Here is a 20,323-nt window from a genome sequence, read left to right on the forward strand (position 1 = left end):
TTAGCTTCTCCTGCTGAGCGATTCGAGTGTGGATCGATGCTCATATAGCTAGTCTTGTCATCATATCGCGATGTAGCGAACGGGGCGTCGATGGCATGTGGTGAAGGGGGCGTCTGCATCTCACGCCTCTCCTCAGCCCTGCGATCTCTATCGCGAAGGGCCTGCGTTTGTTTCTCAAAACTGGACGTGATTCTATGGCCAGCAACAAACCCAGCCGATTCGAAGTTGTATTCAGAGGGCTGACGATTCCCTTGTTTCCCAGCACCTGGCGAGCCCGACGTTAAATTCCAGGTTTTGCGCGTATGTTTTCCCGCTGTCGAGTTTGGCGGGTTGTTGGAATTGAAATCGACGACGCCGAAGTAGCCATTGCACGAATCGCGCAGGACTCGCGGTGAGAGGGCACCTCCAGAACCCAGAATAGGAGCCGCCATCTGGCCGACTGACGCGGGTGTCCGTGGCGGCATTCCCAACGGGGTAGTAGACACTGCGTTAGTTGCGACGTTGGGACTCCAAGCTTGAGGAGATGGCAAAGACGCGGTGGTCGCCGACATAATTTGGAAGAAACGAGATTCTGATTCTGATTCTGTAGCCCTCGTTGTAGTAAAGGGAATGGGAACGTGAATCCGGAGAAGGGGAATCCGTAATTTATCTTTTGCCCCTCTTCCAGTTAAATAAAATATATAATATAAAAATTATTATTTCTAATTCCTCAAAGCAGGAACGTCAAAACGTCGAATGTCAAATAACGAAGTTGTTCATGGTGGTAAGCGAACGCCATGCTGTGGTAGAGATGGATACAAAAGGGAGCATGGTTTGCTAGAATGCAACGGCAGCAAGCAACAATGGACAGATCACAACTATGGGGTGTGACGTAGTAGGTAGGAATTACGGTGGCAAGTGTAAACCGATCAAACGGGCATCGAACTTGGTTGGTTGTATGGTAAGGCTATATATCAACAACCGCGAGGGCGGTTGCGCGCGCCACACCGACAAATAAACAGCGCAGGGAAACAAGCTTCTACCACGAGGCAGCTTTTGGGTCCAGAGCCAGATTCCAACAAGCTTGAGGCGGGGTGTGGATGAGCTGCGGAGACGAGGAGTCAAAAAAAAAAATGCGACGTGGGCGGAAGTTCGTTTCGTGGAAGGGGCAGCTATGACGTAGGCGTGGAGGACGAGGGGAGGCCGAGGCCCTATTTTGGGTTAGCTGAAACCGCCCGGGAGAGAGCGAAAACGGTCGTCTGGAGGGAGGAGGCAAAGGGGAGAAGTTTGCTAGGGAATATGGCGCAAAGGTAACGAATAGCAGGATCTCCCAGCGTGCGGCAAAGGGGAAGTTTAAAAGCGAGGGTTGGAACAAAGACCGGAGAGAACCAAAAAATAAAGGAAAAAGAAAGGCAAAAAAAAAAAAAAGAACCGAAGCCTGGGACGCTATGACGTGTGGATGCGGGAAAGGGGCAAAACAGAACACGGCCACACACAGCGCTTCGAGTAATCAAGAATCAAGAATCAAAGAATCACGAATCATGATATCAAATCAAAATCAGCAGAATCTTCTGGTCAGCCACCTTTACTAACACTGGGTCGTAGGCTCTACACAATGACAACTTGCTAGGATGTAACACCACCACCACCACCGCCGCTGCCCCAGCGCAGTTTTGCTCTTCCAGCCACCCACCGGCCGCCACGGGGAGAGAGGGTGAGGCAATGGTTCTGCTTCGGCTTCGGGATGGCCAGATGAATAATTGAATAATTGCCCTGCTGCTGGCAGAGCAGGAGGAATGATAAGGGCAGGGCAGGGTACAGCCAGAGTATAACAAGCAAAGAAAAAAGACAGATATTATTTCGGACACAGCAGAGCTCTTGAGCTACAACAACGACAACGACGACAACGACAACAACAACAAGGTACAGTACAGCGGGCGGAAAAGCACAAAGAAGGTAGGTAAGTGGAAAAGAAAACTTGAAACCTACGCTGGAAACCCCCCAGAAGATTCAAAACAATCAACGACACATCCCGGCGAGCAAGGTGGTGGTTGATTTGGAATTGGGAGTGGGAGTGGGACTAGGAATAGGATCGGGATCGGGATCGTATAATTAATTTATCTATTATTCTTCTTGAGTATTCTGCAGGTCCAGGTCCAGGTCCAGGTCCAGGTCCAGTCGTGGTTGAGAAGCCCCTCGTCGTCCTTGCGTCGATTCGATGCGGGAGGAAGAGAGAAGAGGATAAAGTTCCAATTGGACTGAGGTAGCTAACTTTCCCGGCTGACAAATTTGCGCTGGTTGGTGGTTGGAGAAGGGAAAATGCTGTGTTAAAAGGGGATCAAGAAGAAGCAGAAGACGACGGCGAGGAGGAGGAAGAGGAAGAGGAAGAAGAGGAGGAAGAAGAAACAAGAAGATGAGGAAGCCAGGGCTGGGCCCATTGGGATCGACGACTGTTGCTTGGATGTGGATGATTGCTGCTGCGGGAGACTCTCTCTCTCTCTCGTCCCCGCGTAACTTCACAGCGTCCCGGGCTTGCGGCGCGGCTTGCGGCTGCAGATGGTTGTTTGTCTGCCCGCTATCATCATCATCATCGTCATGGCCATGGTCAACGAACTAACTATTCTCACTATTGCCTGTCTCCTCGTCACTCTGCAGGCACAACATCTGTCCCGATCCTCTACGATGGTCGCAACAGCTTTCTCTCACACACACTCTCTCTACACGGTGTACGGAACTCAACAATACCCCCTCCCCATTCAGATCCTCCCTCCCGATTCTCAACTTTTTTCTTTTTCCTCTTCCCCCATATATTTAACTTTCCCGCCGGAGTTCCAGAACCACCCCCTTTTCAACCCGCGGTCTCCTGCCAAAACTCAAACAACATCTATCATCCTCTAGATAACCCAGGCCAATGGGTCGACCCTGGATTCCGTGTCCCTCGAGGTCCTTTCCCCCCCAAAAAAGCCTCACCACTCCGGTTCTCCATTAAAAAAAAAAAACAGAGTTAACTATTTTTTATTTTTATTTTTCCTTTTCCTTCTCGAATTCATTTTGACTCTCTCCAGAAAAAAATCTTATTGACCGCGTGGGTTGATCACATCATCGTCATCATCGTCATCATCATCACCATCATCATCATCATAACCATTAACTGGGCAACTATCATCATTAAGAAGGCAAATAACGGGTTCCAGATGACAGGTCTGCGATCCATGATGGGGGGCAGTTCAATTTTTACACATTCGTGTGGACAAAGGATCTAGAAGGAGTAGTTAGGTAGGAATAATTAACTAGCTAACTAGTGATTTGAGCTTCCGACAAACAAAACAACGCAAATGGTGCGGCAGATGGTTTGCTTTTGCTCCTCCCCACCATCCACGAAAAATGGTGAACTATTTAAGCAAGTTCGAGATGGGGAAAGTCGGTGAGCACACAGGTTTTTTTTTTTTTTTTTTTTTTTGGTGCGTTTGGTGCGTTTGGGGGTTGCTTTGGTGGTTAGGTTGGTTCTTGATGCAAGCATTCCGACTCGACGGACAAGCAAGGCCTGGCTAGTCTGGGCGCGGTAAGTTAGGTGTTAGTGTGGAGCTTAGGGCGAGGGCTAGGAAGAAAAAGGAAACCAGAAAGAAAGGAGGGAGAAGGGGAAGAGAAGGTGGTGTGGGTGTGTGTGTGGGGGGAAGAAGAAAGCAATTGACTACCATAGTAGCTAGCCTAACTAACTAACTTAAGATTGTAACTGTAACTCGTTATTCGCACACACCTTGCCGTCTAAAATGCACGACTATCACTTGGGATGCGGTTGAATTTCTACAGATTAGTGGCCGTTGCAACTATCAATGATCATATCAAGCAGCATCGATCGCGAGCGAGAGCCCAAGGGACGCGCAGGTGGCAGCGATACCAGCCTGCTCTGACCAGCACCATCACCAGCACCAGCCCCAGCACCAGAAAACCCCACAATGTTATTCCGTATGGAGGTGGGAATCAACGCCCACCGCTGACCACCATCCCTCGACCGACCAGCCATATAAACTAGCAACAGGCGGGGGGACGTGTTGTTGCACATGTGTGCGTCCGTCCATCTCGATAAAATAACGCGCACAGCATCCCAGCCCACACACAAGTGGAACCCCGTAAGCCTTAATTAACTACATAGTACCGCCTCCTTAAAGTTTCGCCGGGGGGCGCATAGGGAGCTAGCTATGTACAGTATGTGCATACATACATAAAACCACCCAAGTTTGTTGTTACCGCGCAGCGCATTGCGTCATGGCGGGCTTGGCTTGTGGAGTGCATGCAGCAAAGCATCCGATGGAATTTGCATGGGTTTCATGGACTTTCATGGATCGATCCAGCGCACACACGCGCGCGGGGCGGGGGTCTAGGCTCTTGCGGCTTTTGGTGATGTGATTTTGCAGCGCGCGAGGAAGGGGATGGGATGGGATGGGATGGGATGGGATGGGATGGGCGAGCACTGCTTTGGGGTCTCTTTTCTATTCTTTTCTTTTCTTTTCTTTTCTTTTCTTTTCTAATCGATCAACAATCAATCAAACTCGACCTGACTATGTACGGTTCAGCTATGATTCTGGGAGGAATTCCATATGAACAGGAAAAAGAGAAGAAAGGTTGGTTGATTCGGCGGCGGGGGGTTTTTGGAATGATGAAACTCAGTCAACTTCAAGTCGGTTCAGGAACCGTTTGCCGAAGAATGGAACGGTGGCCCCTGGAGGAAAGTTGCCTCGACAATGGGGGTGGAAGGGAGGGGGGGTGGGGTGTTGCATCCGGAACTTTATTGGGTTTTTCCCATTTTATTTTGCTTTGCTTTTGGCGGGTTTGTTCCAGAGGAGCGGATGACAAGTTAAAAGGTTGGGGGGGATCATGGGATGTGTCGATGTTTACTCCTCGTCTGTTTTTCTTTGCCTTTGCTGGGATCTTTCCCTGATCCTGGAGGAACTATGCGAATCGATGCTTCGAGATTCTTATATATCTATCTATTGGGAGCTGGGATGGAGCCCGTGCTTCAAGCTTATCTACCTATCTACCCGTGATCCAATGATTTACTGTTAACTACTTCATTGGATTAACTTATATTTATTGATAAAACCAACTAACTGACTGACTGACTGACTGACTTGCCCTGCAGGTTGATCTCAAGCTCAAGAATATACGCAGTAAAAACTCGCCTCGAACCACAAAACAGGTCATCATAAAAACTGACACCAACAGCTCAGCCGGCTTGAGTAGTTAACTAGTTGTGCACAGATAACTATGTTAAAGGGCAAGAACTCGATGTTGATGATTATTTATCGCGATGGCTGCCCAGACTATCTATCAAGTAACAAAGTAATGATGAATAACTACATCAAAAAAAAAAAAAAGAATATCTGCATTGGGCAAGCATGATCACCCGAGGTGTATAGTTGATGCGACGCGCTATTGGCATGACGGGTCAATTAATCACGTCATTTATCAGAGTGAGTTACAATGAGGTGTGTCCGCCTCTCCCTTCAACCTGTCTGTACACATGGCCAGAGTCATATAGTAATATCATCGACTTGACTTGTACTACATGATCGATTTGTGTCTGCCTTCATTTCAGCCTTCCAGCAATGGACCCTGTCTGTCTGTTCACCCCATAAAAAGGAAAGCGAAGAGGGCGCAGCGCCGCAGCGTAGCGTTGGGACAAAATACAATACAACCCCGCAGAAAACCAAAAAAAAGGGGGATTAAAAGAAGGGTTGCTTTGGCTTTGGCTTTGGCTGGACGCTTCAACCATCCATGCAAATCGCGATGCACGATGATGTTATGTGCATGGGACTGTACACGCCCAACTACCGAACGCACGAAATATCTCTCTCCCCCGGGCCCCACAGGAGCCCACTCCGAACAAATCATCAATCCCTGTCCATATTTATTTCTGCTTGTCCAGAGTAGTGAGGAGCGAAATCCATGGTATCAGACTCGGTTACCCCACAAACACATAGATCACTCGCTCCGAATTATTTCCCGCGCCGTGGGAGAAGGAGGGCAAAGGAGGGAACGGGATAGGGGACTGCAGCACGGACGCGAATAACCGCCGACTGGAAATAGCTTAAAAAAGAAGAAAAAAAGGTGTCAGGTCATGCCTGTTTCCCTTTCCTTTCCTTTGTTTGATTATTCTGGTTCTTGGCTGCAAGGCAAGAGTTTCGCGGTTAAAGAATTGCGGATTCATCCAACCGCGCGTGGCTGTTGCAGGGAGCTACGTTTGGTCCCATGGTTCTTCGTTGGCTGGTTGGCATGGGGGCATTCAGTAATCTTATTAAACAAGTTCGGCGGGATTAATTATCGTGGGGGTGATCGTTCATTTTTTTTTTCTCCGGTTTTTGTTGCAACTCCCGATCATCGGAGAAATGGAGGATTTTATATATAAAAATAGTACCGCTGTGATTTCCTGTTTTTTGCGTTGCGTTTGGCAACCTGGGTTGGGTTTTTGAGCGTGAGGAACTTGTTGACCTCGGATGCGGGATGAGGATGCCAGTGTTTATTGGTGTTTTCTCGGGTCGTTCACAATCTACCGTCTGGCTCGCCTTTGAAGCGTCGCACGCGCTTTTGTTCCCAGTTATCGAGGTCTTTGGCCATGAGTTTCTATATATAAGGTGCACAAAAATTCGATTAGATATCTTTGTGTTTTGTAAGGCCAGCAAAGAAATAGAATAAAAGTGGGATTTTTCGTTCGTAAAATAAGCAGAAAGAAGGAGGGGAAGAGAGCTTTCTCTTGATTGCCCCCCGCTCCCCTCCGAAAAAAAAGGGTAAACAAAACAAGACAAAATAAAACGATAAAAACGAACATAATATTCCTCTTTCTCACTCCCCAGCACTCTCCGCCGCGGATTCCGTTTGACCTGCGCATCATCGCCATCCGGACCCTTGAGCCCCAAACCCATCGCCTCTTCCTGGCTCAATTGCTGCACTTTACGATCGTGGCGCTCGTATCTCAATGCCGTGGCGGGGGTGAGGACAAAGGACCCAGCTACCATGATACCGATGAAGGGCAGGCCGAAGAGCAAGAACGGGTGTTTGCTGAGGTTTGCGCGGTATTTCGCTCCCAGTCGCTCGCCCAGGGTTGAGCCGGAGCCTGTCGAGGGACGAAAGCGTTTGGCTTGGAAAACGGGCATGCTGGGCAACAGGATAACGCGGACGAAATATGAGGATGGTGGATGAGGGTTTGAGACCGGGGACTGCCGGTACGGGGTATCAGGATTGGGGTTGCCTTTCTATAGATGGCTTTTTCAACAAATCTAACTAGGAACAAAAATATTAGCTTGGTGCCGGGAAAAGTGTTGTTCCGGTGTATACATTCAAAAACGAGCAGCTTTTTTATTGTTGATAGAACGACTACGACGACGACGACGACGACGACGAGCTTCTCTGTCTGGATAGCAGGTGCTTGAACTTGCAAATTAGTCAAGCTCGCCGGGGTATTCCAGCTTCTCTCGGACGCTCACTTCATATATAACCTATTCCCTTTGTTTCTGCCTTTGACAAAAAGAACTTCAACATCCCAGCATCCCTAGCAACAAACATTCAGAGCACCTCTATACTACTACGTAGGGAACCCATCATGTTCCCAAACACCGGCCAGCAAAGCTCCGTCTTTGGAGGTGCAGCAACAAATCAACCTGCAAAGCGAAGTTTACTCGATCTCGGGGATTCACAATCGCAGCAACAACCGCAGCAGCAACAACCGCAACGGTCCAACCCATTTGGGTCCTTGCTACCCAGCGCCCCGGCAGTTACTAGCCAGCCAGCAACTACTCCCTCCTTCGGTCAAACCACCACACAAAACACTCTGGGCTCGTCGCTTTTGGGGAACCAGCCGGGGGCGCAAACCCAATCGCAGTCCCAGCCGGCAACACAGCCCATTGCCGCTTCTCAGTCCACTCAACCTGCGTACTTCAGTAGCTTGTTGGAGCGGGGTAAAAAACGTCCACACGCGTCTACTGGAGATGCAGCTTCTGCGGACCTTCCTAATCTTCAGCTTGGTTTAGATGATATTCGGAGAGCTGCGCGAGGATTGGGGGCGCCTGGTGAGCGGCGAGGATTGGGAGGAAAATGGCCGGATAATAAAGCGTAATATTTTCCCCTCATCTTTCGAATTAAGCAGTTTACATATTACCATGCGATATTTGCTAATGCCTAGTCGTATTTTCCTCAGACACTACTCTCTTGCGGCTTCCGGTATCTCGCCCGGCCAAGTCTTGCAGGATTTGAAAATGCTGGGTAGCCAAACCACAGCGAGTAGCCCATTCAAGAGTACCGACACATTCGATCCCGACAATCAGAAGTTTCTACGGCAGGTTCAGCAGCGTGGGCGGGAAGCGATGGTTGCTGAAAGTCTTGCCCGTGTCCGTAAGGACTTTGACGCTTTTCTCGAGGAGAAAGTGAATGTCAACTGGGACGAGCAGCGCAAAAAGATCTACGAGCATTTCGGCTTGATGTCTAGGGATGACTCTGCGCGGGGAACGTCTGATTCTTCATCCCGCGGCTCCTTTGGAAAATCAGCTGCACTGGGACGGTCCGCTGGGGGGACAGGTATGCCGCGGGGCGGCGATGCCATTGGCAGGCGCAGCATATTTGGTCGGTCGGCGTTGGGGAAATCCGTTATTGGGTCTCCTTCAGTCAACGGGCGTACTTCCCAGTATCTTTCTGATTCCGCAATGCGTAACGAGGAAGGTGCGGGAGTTGCCTCTGCTGATTCTCGTTTCCTGAGAGAAAAACTTCGGCACTTTGCGAACAGCGTTCAGGAGCTGAATGAGGCGAGACTCCAAGAAAGGACTTTCCCGATTCTACATCGATTTGCAGAAACCGAGCGGGTCGCCGGTGGGGATGTACGTGAATTATTACCCCTTTTTATTTAACCCAAAAGAATAATTCTATTTGTTATTGCTAACAACCGGCTTTTAGGTTCCACGGCAATTATTTGAAGCTTACCATGCCCTGATCAGCATGGTAAATGAAAGCCCGAACTCCGCTAGTCTTTCAGAACCCGGTGTGCTCAAGGAACGACAATTCGCGGGCGACTACCTAGATGATTCTTTACATTCCGTTGGAGCAACGAGGATGAGAAAGAGAATTATCGAAGGGTCGCGAAAATTTTTGGAACAGTTGTTTCATAAGGAAGTCGAAAGTATTATTACAAAGAACCCGCGGGAAGCCCAGCTTGGTGGGGTCCCTTCGATAACCAACAAGATTCGCGCTTACATTCGCCTTCGCGCTGCACGAAAGGACCTTGCCCCTGATGGCACGGAACTCCAGATGGTCGGCCAGGATTACTGCTGGATCCTCATTTTCTATCTCCTCAGATGTGGTTTCGTCAAGGAAGCAGCGGAATATGTGAGCCAGGATCCAGGGTTCCGGTCACTTGACCACAAATTTGTTACCTACATGACAACCTATGCGCAGAACAGGCGGCTTCCCAGAGACCTGCAGCAGAAGATCAATGGAGAGTATCAGCAGCGTTTGCGCAATGCTCCGGAGAATACTGTCGATCCATATCGCATGGCATGCTATAAAATCATTGGCCGCTGTGACCTCAGCCAACGTCGGTTTGATGGCATCGGGCAGGGCGTTGAGGATTGGATGTGGTTACAGTTCGTTTTCGCTCGGGAAGATAGCCGAACTGAGGAAGTGGCTGGGGAGCTCTTTGGATTGGAGGAAATTCAGAGTGATATCAGTGAAATCGGACTGCGAGTATTTGGAAAGGGCCAAGATGGCCCCGGCGGCTATGGAACTTTCTTCCTCCTCCAGATCCTCGGAGGCATGTTCGAGCAGGCCGTATCGTGTCTTGCGCATCATGAACCGATCAGTGCTGTACATTTCGCAATTGCGCTGGATTTCTATGGCCTGCTCCGTGTTTCTGACTTTTTTGCGTCAGGGGAGGATTTATGTAAGTATTTGCCAAATGAATTGTGGCCCCGATCAATGGCCGCAGATTTGCTAACCAAATATTGCGAAACAGTGACGTTTAGCACGAAACAACTTCCCCAAATCAACTTCGCATCACTCATTACACAGTATACTCGAGAATTCCGCACTGGTTATGTTGAAGCTGCAGTCAACTATTTCACTCTTATATGCCTGAACGCGGATCTTCCAGGAGAGCTTGGCAAATCCCAGGCTTCCGTCTGTCACGAAGCTTTGAGAGAATTCATTTTGGAAACTCGAGATTTTGCGCTCCTTCTAGGAGATATCCGCAGCGACGGCACCAGAATCAAGGGCGCGATCGAACGGCGACTGAAGCTCATCAAACTTATCGACCAAGAAGAATTCTTAAAGACGATCACTGTTCAAGCAGCAGCCGTGGCCGATGATAAGGGACTCATTACTGACGCCGTTCTGCTATACCACCTGGCTGAAGAATACGACAATGTTATCTCCGTAATCAACCGCGCACTTGCGGATGCTATTGCTGTAGATTTGGGCGATTCGGCAATGAAGCTGCAGCCCCTAAAACCGCGAACCACGCCGAGCAGCCAGGAACAACCACAGCAGCCTCAACAAGCAAGCACCCTTCCTGAACAGGGAAGCAGCCTAAGTCTCACGGCGGTTGATGACCCGGTTGTGCTCGCTAAAAATATGATTGGGCTCTATAATACCAACGCGCTCTATTACCAGAAAATACACCAGATCAACAGGGATGCATGTGGCCTATTGCTACGCACAATGGAAGCAAAGGCGAATGTTGCAGCCGGGAAATGGGCGCAGGCGCTAGATGTAAGCATATCTGTACTTCTTTCCTCTCTTCCACGGTGTACCTTGGTATATATTTCAGTCTCTAGAACAGAGTGTGCCCTGACATTTTTTTTCTTTTAATAGGATATCAACAATCTCCAGATCCTCCCATTACGAGCCCAGGGCTCTGTCACGTACATCCGCAGTGCCGCGCAGGCATTCCCATCCCTCCCCCCGGTCATCTCCAGGAACGCCGGCCAGCTGATTATGTGGAGTATGATGTGCATCGGTCGCGAACGGGAAAGACTTCAACAAGGGGCATACGCGAATGGCATGAGGCAGAGCTTGGCGGATGAGCTTCTTGTGATGGCGAAAGACTTGATGGTTTTCGCGGGTATGATCAAGTACAAGTTACCACCGCGGGTTTATGAGATGTTGGCCAAAGCGGGCGGGGAGATTGGGCTGTAATGATATACTCTTTTTGTTAGGACTTGTTTGATGTGCTGGATAGCGCTTGTTGGATGCTTATACTTTTATATTTATATCTTATTGTCATCTCTGCTTTCTTCCTTCTTGTGGATGTGATATATTTGCGTATGTTGCGTCGTGCATATTCGAGCCAAGTTGGACCCTGGGTTCAGAGATGGATATACCCATTCAAACACACCAACCAGGGTGCAATAGAGGAATGAAGAATCATCGGCGTGGTGCATTGTTTAGTTCTTTCCGCCACGCATCCGCAGTAGCCAGTTACTTACAAAGCACGCAGCTCCCCAGCATCCATCGGCAGATCAGATCAGATCAGATCAGATCAGATCAGCCTGACTGCATTCATTCTGCATGTATGTCGCCCGGCACTGATTTGTTTTGTCTACAACCCACTCGGGGGATAACATGCAAATGGGAGCAAAGGCAATATAGGCCCATAATTTCACATCTACCCATTCAGGGAAATATATCCTATTCCCCCAGCCCTAGAACTACCATGTAACTACTTCATTATTTTCTTTTTCTCTCAGCCTTTTGCTCTCGCACTCTTGGCGTTGGTGCCAAATCCCCACAACTTTTTGCCAGCCGCAACTTTCTTCTCCGTCCCAAGCTCAATTGAACCTCAAATGTTCCCATTCTCCAGCATCGGCCAGCAATTGCTTGCTAATCACCCCATTTCTCTCTGATCCAGGCGGTGATTCCTACCGTCACCAAGATAGTATTTACACGGGGTTTTTTTACATTTTCCTATTCCCTACTCAAGCTACCCTCACCTTTCAATTCTGGCGTCTCCAATACTTAAGCTCCCAACAAGTCAACCACGGAAACAAGCCCGTGCGCGCCCGAAGCTTCCAGTCCCTTCGTCCCAGAAAAACACCGGAAACTTTCAATTACATTCCATCCACACGGCCGTGAGCGGTAGTCATGGACGACGGGGGCGCTAGTACAGCATCTGGCTCCCCTCAGTCGCGGCTGTCGAACCCGCCAGAGCAGAACGACACCACGATTCAATCAAATGTTGAGACAGAGAACTCTCCGAAAACGTCGCCGATAGATGAAGACGTGGACATGGACGATGCCGAAGACGATGACTCCCGACTGCAGAACGATATCAAAGCGCAGGTCGAGGCTGAACCGGAACGCCAGCCCTCCCCTTCACAGTCCGCCGAGCCTACGTCCCACCCGCAACCGGCAAATAATACCAATACCGACTTTACAACGCCCACCGAACAACAGAACGCCGAGCAGGTGATACCTCCCGCTCCCGCGCCTGCTCCAGCGGGCCCGGCTTATTATAGCCTCTTCAGCAATCCGCCCAATCTGGGGTGGATCAGGCAGGTTCTGTTTGAGCTGAAAGATTCCGTGGAAATGAGCGTGGAGGAGTTCCGTACGTACTGGCCGTTTATAGATAACGTCTGGGTGAAGCAGAGATCCAATTCGACCAAGGACGGTCTTACGACTACCGATTACTACATGTGTCGACTCCGGAGGGCGACGTGCAGACCGAACCCGTCAAGGCCGCTGCCGGAGGGGAAGAGAGCGAGGAAGAAGGTGATTAGGGAAGGGAACCAGTGCAATGTGCAGATTAAGGTGGTGAAGTTTGAGGGAGCTTACTCCGCCGTTACGATCACGAGGACCCCTGGGAGCAGTCGGACACATTCGCATGATTTGGACCACATTGACAAGGTGAAGCGGAATTCGGGCCTTATAGAGTATTGCAGGAAGGAAGCTGAGAAAGGCTACCTGCCGTCCTCTATATATGCGAAGTTTCGTGAGGAGCCGGATAAGCTGCTGGTGGCGGGTGGGAAATTTTTCAGCGTCACCGATGTCCGCAACGTCTCGGCTAAGTGGCGCGCTTTACATCCCGATGTCAAACTGAGGGAGCATGAGGGTTATCATTATCAGCAGGGTCATGGTATCATGCGCATTCAAGGTCCCGTGTTAGAGCCTCGTAATGGAGCTGTGCCGCCGCCGCTGCCGCCGCCACCGCTCGAGTCCCAAAACGCTCGTTGCGAGATTCCTCCAGATGCGCTACCGTTTCCTAGCTATTCTTTGGACTTTCTGCAGCCATATCTCCCTAGATATGAGGAGAATCGACAGTTCCCCTTTGTCACCCTAACATATGCATCCTCCATGGATTCGAAAGTTTCCCTTTTCCCCGGCGTACAAACAGCCTTATCCGGGACTGAAACGAAATTGATGACGCACTATCTTCGCTCTCGGCATGATGCCATTTTAATCGGGGTCGGAACTGCCATGGTGGATAACCCCGGCCTAAATTGCCGGCTGACAGGTTCAGGTGGCTTCGGAGGATTAGGCAAAATGTGGCAACCCAGACCAATTATCGTGGACCCAACTGGAAGATGGCCTGCAGACCCGGAATGCAGGCTTTTAAAAACTGCCAAGGAAGGGAAGGGCAAGGCACCATGGGTTGTCGTCTCACCCGGAGCAAACATCCAGCCAGCTAAAGTGCTAGCGCTCAAGAATCACGGAGGCGATTACCTACGCATTGTGGAATATAACCAGAGCTGGAGGCTTAGATGGGAAGCTATTCTACGCGCTCTAGGAACCGAGGGAATCACCAGCGTCATGATAGAAGGCGGCGCCACTGTAATTAGTGAGCTACTAAATCCTGAATACGTTGACTTCGTCGATTCTCTTATCATTACTGTTGCTCCTACGTTTCTGGGCCAGGGTGGTGTTGGGGTCAGCCCGGACGCGAAAAAGGATAACACAGGCAAACCTATCAGTGCTCTTAATCCCCGTGATATCAAATGGCAGCCGCTGGGTCAGGATGTTGTAATGTGTGGCAAGATACGCGTTCCTCCTGCTCCACAACCCATTCTCTCCGGCATTGAAACTGTCGCTCAACAAGGTGGCGAAGGACATGACGCGGAAGAGAACGCACAGAATGATGCTAACGCAGCTGCTCAAGGAAACAAAGAGGAAAACGCCGAGAATTCTCAAGAAAACTCGTGACTTCGGTTCGGGGATTCACCATGATTTCTAAAATATCGCCAGAATGTTTGGAGGGCTGTATATATGTTATATATGTCTCCGTCAGATATTTCCTGTCCACTTTCATCTCAAAAGTACACAGTACCAGGCGGAATTTCCACTTACTTTGCAAGTCCACCCGGAACGTTGCACACTTCACTCGAGACGAAAAAAGAGCATCGATTTTGCCTCTCGCACTCCTCGGCCAGCTTGTCCAGATCGAATAACTCTCCGGTAGGACATCCCCAGCCGGCCAGGAGCACTTCATGCATACTCCAATCTTGCGGTGCAGCTGATTAGATTCAATGATTCGTTAGATTAGTAACAATTGGCTGTTACATTAACACATCCCCCAGTGGAGATTTTGGGGATTACTAGGTGGGGAAGGGGGATGGATAGAGGTGACCCACGATACGCTTCAAACGCCGGGTGATCGCCCGCCACTGCGGAAAAATTCTCCCATATCTATTCAGGCATCTCTTCACTGCGTTCCACGCCGATTAAATTGGGCGGGTTTTGTTTGGCCCTTTTTTTTCCTGCTCATTCGTTGATAACATGTTAAACGCCTTCATGTATCCCAGTCATTTTTGACTTTAGGAAAAGAAGGAGTGAGAAAGGAAGAAGCAAGGGCCCATCCTACCAACTCGAATGATAAGTATGTCTCCAAGCTTTATCTCTGTGCCGTGCGACTCAGCCACACGGCCTTGAGACGTTTCAGCGGAATCGAAGTTCTTCTCGAAAATGTCGGCGTGTATATGGTTTTCGGATGCCCACTTGTGGAAATCCAGCAGGATTCCGCAGCCTACGATTCCTTTCTCTGCCCGGGCTTTAAGATACGGCAAAAAGGAGGGGGAAGGAAAAAAAGGAGAGGGTGCCGTCAGTTTATGCGTAACTCGCAGAAGGTCGCGCCGTTATAGAAATTCTTTTCTTTCCGGTAGCCGAAGTGACGGCGTACGTCCCCTACTCAAGAAGATGGAATGGACGAGCCCCTATTAAGCTATATTTTCATTTTATCTGGACTCTCTGGCTGCATAGTGGATGCCCGCTGGGAAATAGGGAGAGGGGGAAGGAAGAAGGGGAAAGGAAGGTGGAAGGACGAAAGCAGGAAACTGGCACCGGCTGCTACTTTGCGTGTTAAAACGTCCAGACATCATCGTTCACCGTCCGAAGTGATTTTTTTCAACAAGTTGTTTGTGAAACACCTGCCGGTTGAAGAAGGGCACTTTGCTTTGGGCGTCTAGTGGCCAGTTTAGGGATAAATACTCTGCGATTTTCAAAAGTTAGCTCTCGATAATTTCGCGGCCGGGGAAGAGTGGCAAAGGGAGTTATAGGATGAAAGAACATGATGTCAATATTTTATTCTTTGTACAGTACTTCCTTCTTTAGCTATTGAAGGAATGCGGATCACAAACAAAAAAGAATTACCTAACTACTAGTACACAATGACCATGTTGGAATTTCTATCAAGTTGTTATCACCCCTCTCCCGTCTTTATCTCCTTCGCAGCCTCCGCCACCATGGCATCTGTCTGGCGGTTCAGGAAGCCTAACTGGTCATCCTTCCCATACAGTCCCCGTGCAGGGAATAGAGGATCTCCTTTGTTCAAAGGCAGATCAGAGAATTTGGGTAGGTTAGCTGGGTGTCCTGTCATTGTGGATGTATTTCCTTTTATAGACTTTGCACCCCAATGCTGATATATTGACGGCGTATTTGTATATGTTTACAATGGCAACGCTTTGGAGCTTTTCATTCAGCTCTTCACACATACTTGTTGCGCTCCGCATATTAGGTATGGAGAATGGAGTTTCATGCGGGGAATTATACCAGAAAAATCCCCCGAGCTGCGCGGGTATCGTAGTTCTGGCCGAAGCGCCAACCATGGATACATCGTAACACCCGCGGGATAGCTTTCAGGGAATGTACGGGCGGATGGATGCGTTCCTTAAGCTGTTTCTTTCTTATTAGCCACTGGGGTGTCTAATCTATTGCAATGACCCTGTAGTTAATTGAGCATATATAGTTCATAGCGGCGGGGAATGGAATAAGGAAGTGGAGTAAGGTTATTTGAGAGCGAACAACCAACGATGAATGAAGTGCATTCACCAACCTATTGTCGGCATAGCTACATCTTGTTTTTTTTTTCAATTGATTCTTTTGATTGAAAGGTATTCACCCATTTCATTGTCTGTCTTGACTTGTATGGTTGTGTTGCAAGAGTGATGACATAATCCTGCGTTTGGCCAAAAAAAAAAAAAAAAATAAAAAAAAAATAACCAACAACAACAAAACCATAGGTAAAGAAAGGAGCAAACAAAGGGAATCCAACACGTCTCGAAACGTCTCAAAGCGCCCCGACTCTACATATTCCCCCTCGAGGGTTCTTAATTGAGTCATCTTGACTTCTCCCACTACCATTCTCTAGTTTCTTCCCTCGCTCATTACCGTTTAAAAGTAACCCGCGTGTCATGGCTCCCAGAAAAGCCGCATCCAGCGCGATAGCTGCTCGCTCACAGACAGCCACCAAGTCCAAAGTGACAAAAAAGACAGCCCAAGAACCCGCGAAGAAGGCATCCACCAAGGCTGCAGCTCCAAAAGCGAAACCTGGGCCTAAACCTGGCTCAAAAAGGACAAAATCAGTTGAAAACAATGAGCAAGTCAAGGTGAACGGAGTCTCGCACGCTACGGACAGCGACAACGAGGAGGTTGATAAAGTTGACGTGTCTAAGAAGCGCAAAGCGGTTGCCGATGAGGTTGCGACGCGCGAGCCTAAGAAAGTCCGAGTCGTCAAAGCTCCCGTCGTCAAGCCCAAGGTCGTCATCAATCACCCCCCTACGCAGCGATTGAACGTCTATGTCTGCGGCGAAGGAAGCTCCGGAGAACTCGGTCTTGGTGCCGCCAAGAACGCTGTTGACGTGAAGCGTCCTCGTCTCAACCCGCACCTCCCTGCGGACAAGGTTGGCGTGGTCCACATTGCCACCGGCGGCATGCATTGTGTTGCACTCACTCATGATAATAAGATATTGACCTGGGGCGTCAATGACCAGGGAGCGTTGGGTCGCAACACTACTTGGGATGGAGGCTACAAGGACATCAAAGAAGGCGATGGGGACGACTCAGACTCGGATTCCGACAGTGATAGTGGCCTGAACCCTCGCGAATCGACTCCTGCGGCCGTTCCGTCCGAGTATTTCCCCGAAGATACTGTTTTTGTCCAGGTTGCTGCAAGTGACAGTGCTAGTTTCGTTCTGACCGATGTTGGATCTGTCTATGGCTGGGGTACATTTAGAGTGAGTTAAGACGGAATTTCGTCCTATCTACCTTATTTGCTATGATAAATTTCATTTTCTGAAAATCAATTGACTAACAACATGCTGCTCAGAGCAACGACGGCATCCTGGGCTTTGACGGAGAATCTACAGTCCAAAGAACTCCCGTCCTCTTACCCACCCTCAAGAAGATCAAATCCATTACCTGCGGTGCCAACCACGTGCTCGCTCTCAACGACAAAGGCTCAGTCTTCGCCTGGGGTTCCGGCCAACAGAACCAGCTTGGCCGCCGTATCATCGAGCGCACCAAAATCAACGGCCTACAGCCCCGGGAATTCGGTCTGCCCAAAAATATGGTGGGCTTAGGATGCGGCTCTTACCACTCCTTCGCCATCCACAAGTCCGGCAAGGTCTACGCGTGGGGTCTCAACAGCTTTGGCGAGACAGGCATCAGGATGGGCGCGGGTGACCGCGAAGCGGCCATCCTTCACCCGCTCGTCGTCGAGTCCCTGAAAGACAAAGACATAATTCAAATCTGCGGTGGCGAGCACCACTCCCTCGCCCTCACAGCCAAGGGCGAATGTCTAGCCTTTGGGCGTCTTGATGGCTTCCAGACCGGTCTGAAAATCGATTCTTTACCGGAATCATCTATCATTCGTGATGATAGGAATGCACCCCGCATCCTCATTACGCCCACTGCTATTCCCGGTATTGACGCTTGCCATATCGGCAGTGGAAGTGAACATTCCATCGCTATCGATAAGGATGGGCGTGCGTGGTCGTGGGGCTTCTCTGCCAACTATCAAACCGGCCAGGGGACTGATGAGGATATCGAAGTCGCGTCCATCGTGGAGAACACTGCTGTGCGCGGGAAGCGTTTGAATTGGGCGGATGCCGGTGGGCAGTATTCAGTCTTCACTGAGATCGCTGCCACGACGACAAATGCTTGAATTGACGTTTAAAGATGATTTTTTAGAATTTCTCGTTTCCGAGCTTGCTGTTTGTTTTAATATTTCGTCTTGTTTTATCTTGATATTTGATTTTGATTTGATTTTGTTGATTTTTGTCTAGGGCTCTTTTCTTCATTTGAATTCGGGTTTTTCTTTTCTTTTCTTTTTATTTTAACATTTCTTCTACTTTCTTTTTGTTAATTGCATTGTGGGATAGTACGGGTAGATTGATTGATTGGGCTCTTTTTGTTTATTGACCCTTTTTTTTTTTTTTTTTTTTTTTGCTTCAATGCTGTTGTTGGTTTATCATTTTCCATTTAAAGCTTCCTTTCGCCTTTCTCCGCAGAATTTTTTCCAGAAATTTCACATCTAGGGCCTTATTTCCTGCTTTCAATATCAGCGATTCATTGTATTTTCCAGCTTTTCACTCAAACACTGCATTGACATAAATTCTATCATACATTTGCACATTCTCTTTGTTCCACGTTTTTGACCTTGATTGAAGAGGGAAAAAGGAAAAGTAAAAAGGAACAAAAGCTCGCCAGAGCTACCATCATGCATGTCTTTCTTTCATGTGGGGTTAATCGGTTTTCCTAAACTAACAGAATTTACGGGGTATTAAAAATCATAATCATCCATCGCATCCAAATCATCATAGCCGCCTACTTGCGGTAGTCCTGAACTTGGGCCTGCACCCTTCGGTATGGTGGTGGTGGTTCTAGGCTTTGGTTCCCGTTCTGATGGCATCCCACCACCCTCATGCTCAGCTAAGAGAGCGTCTAACTCGTCATCTTCGGGTGCGTTTTCGTCATGCCCTGGTGGCACATTCATGTTCGCACGGGCATTATCGTTGCGATCATCCCTGACGAAAAGGTCATCGTCACTATCAGCATTGTTGCCAAAGTTGTGTTCTGCCATCTTCCCACCTCCTCCCCCGCCACCGAAAATGGACGGTATTTGATTTTCTGTGGAAACATCAGTGGTATCGAGGTTTTCTCGAGTGGGCGATGTTCTTGCTTCGCGTCGGGTAGTATTTGTCGTCGCAGCGGGAAATAATTCATCTTCGTTTTGACCATGCTCATCACGAGTGACTGCATCGTTCGCAGCCGGAAGCTGGGTTGTGTCATTGCTTGCTTCCTCATCTCTATCAACAGCATCTGGTCTTAGTTTGCCTTCGTTAATCCACTCCTTTCGCATGATTTGGACGCGCTTCGAGTGGCCTAACTTTTCAATTATAGCTAGGCCGTCTGCGAATTTTGCGCGGGGGTAGAGGTCATCCAGCCAGAGTTGGTAAAAGTTGAGAAGACGCATGGCGTCAGAGTACTAAGAAAAATAATATATACATTTATGAATCAGCCTGAGAAGAAGAAACACATGCCAATCAAGCTCAAGGTGGCTGTGGATTCTTTACCTCGTGGCCCTTCCCCCTGAATTTGAGTTTTTTTGCATCCCTTCGGAGCTTTGGGATTCCGGCTGGTGATAGTAATCTGAAGGCCGCGTTTAGTCAAAAACGCCAGAAGCTCTTGCATACATGCTTCTTACCGAGCCTCGTCCAATTTCGGAATCGGTCTTCTCTTGGGCGCTACCTTGATTTCCTCATCTAGACCCAGACTCGCATTGTTGGAGTCCGCTGGTGCATTATTGCTTCCTGATGTTGGATTTGACGAGTCATTGTGTTGGTTCACCTCCGTGTCTCCGAGGATTTCATCAAGCCCGGCATCGTAATCGAATAGGTCGTCGATTGTAGGTGGAGTATGGTTTGGAATTGTGTTGGCGTTCTGTCCTCGAGCTTCCATGGCTTCTTATACCGTGTTTGATTTTAACTGAAGAGGAAGGATAGTAAATAATGGGTTACATAGGTATTTCAACTTCAGAATGGGAGTTGTGAGATTCAAATTGGAGATCTGTCAATTGCAGTTTCTCCATTGCCAACGC

The 20,323-nt window shown here is 49.0% G+C and overlaps 8 protein-coding genes across 8 annotated transcripts; 4 read left to right on the plus strand and 4 right to left on the minus strand.

The window, feature by feature from the left end:
* Positions 1-40: 40 nt before the first annotated feature.
* Positions 41-551, minus strand: HCBG_08321 (uncharacterized protein; the record flags this gene model as incomplete). Its single annotated transcript, XM_045435370.1, has 2 exons — positions 41-48; positions 125-551. The coding sequence occupies 2 exons, from the start codon at positions 549-551 to the stop codon at positions 41-43; spliced, it is 435 nt and encodes a 144-aa protein (XP_045283862.1).
* Positions 552-859: 308 nt separating this feature from the next.
* On the plus strand, positions 860-2,246 carry HCBG_08322 (uncharacterized protein; the record flags this gene model as incomplete). Its single annotated transcript, XM_045435371.1, has 5 exons — positions 860-878; positions 1,222-1,289; positions 1,585-1,693; positions 1,832-1,939; positions 2,128-2,246. 5 exons carry the CDS (start codon positions 860-862, stop codon positions 2,244-2,246), a joined length of 423 nt encoding a protein of 140 aa, XP_045283863.1.
* A 4,273-nt stretch (positions 2,247-6,519) lies between these two features.
* Positions 6,520-7,130, minus strand: HCBG_08323 (cytochrome c oxidase-assembly factor COX16; the record flags this gene model as incomplete). The annotated part of the gene is made up of 2 exons (XM_045435372.1): positions 6,520-6,600; positions 6,804-7,130. 2 exons carry the CDS (start codon positions 7,128-7,130, stop codon positions 6,520-6,522), a joined length of 408 nt encoding a protein of 135 aa, XP_045283864.1.
* A 446-nt stretch (positions 7,131-7,576) lies between these two features.
* On the plus strand, positions 7,577-11,154 carry HCBG_08324 (meiotically up-regulated gene 87 protein; the record flags this gene model as incomplete). Its single annotated transcript, XM_045435373.1, has 5 exons — positions 7,577-8,085; positions 8,171-8,843; positions 8,920-9,901; positions 9,974-10,728; positions 10,831-11,154. The coding sequence occupies 5 exons, from the start codon at positions 7,577-7,579 to the stop codon at positions 11,152-11,154; spliced, it is 3,243 nt and encodes a 1,080-aa protein (XP_045283865.1).
* A 945-nt stretch (positions 11,155-12,099) lies between these two features.
* Positions 12,100-14,154, plus strand: HCBG_08325 (riboflavin-specific deaminase; the record flags this gene model as incomplete). Its single annotated transcript, XM_045435374.1, has 1 exon — positions 12,100-14,154. The coding sequence occupies one exon, from the start codon at positions 12,100-12,102 to the stop codon at positions 14,152-14,154; it is 2,055 nt and encodes a 684-aa protein (XP_045283866.1).
* Positions 14,155-15,646: 1,492 nt separating this feature from the next.
* Positions 15,647-16,060, minus strand: HCBG_08326 (uncharacterized protein; the record flags this gene model as incomplete). The annotated part of the gene is made up of 2 exons (XM_045435375.1): positions 15,647-15,862; positions 15,941-16,060. The coding sequence occupies 2 exons, from the start codon at positions 16,058-16,060 to the stop codon at positions 15,647-15,649; spliced, it is 336 nt and encodes a 111-aa protein (XP_045283867.1).
* A 412-nt stretch (positions 16,061-16,472) lies between these two features.
* Positions 16,473-19,519, plus strand: HCBG_08327 (GDP/GTP exchange factor; the record flags this gene model as incomplete). The annotated part of the gene is made up of 2 exons (XM_045435376.1): positions 16,473-17,459; positions 17,552-19,519. The coding sequence occupies 2 exons, from the start codon at positions 16,638-16,640 to the stop codon at positions 18,386-18,388; spliced, it is 1,659 nt and encodes a 552-aa protein (XP_045283868.1).
* HCBG_08328 (chromosome segregation in meiosis protein 3) lies at positions 18,047-20,305 on the minus strand (the record flags this gene model as incomplete). Its single annotated transcript, XM_045435377.1, has 3 exons — positions 18,047-19,711; positions 19,800-19,875; positions 19,931-20,305. 3 exons carry the CDS (start codon positions 20,182-20,184, stop codon positions 19,007-19,009), a joined length of 1,035 nt encoding a protein of 344 aa, XP_045283869.1.
* Positions 20,306-20,323: the final 18 nt, after the last annotated feature.

The sequence above is a fragment of the Histoplasma capsulatum genome (assembly GCF_000150115.1).
Source record: "Histoplasma capsulatum G186AR genomic scaffold supercont2.15, whole genome shotgun sequence".
In the NCBI taxonomy this organism is placed as follows: domain Eukaryota; kingdom Fungi; phylum Ascomycota; class Eurotiomycetes; order Onygenales; family Ajellomycetaceae; genus Histoplasma; species Histoplasma capsulatum.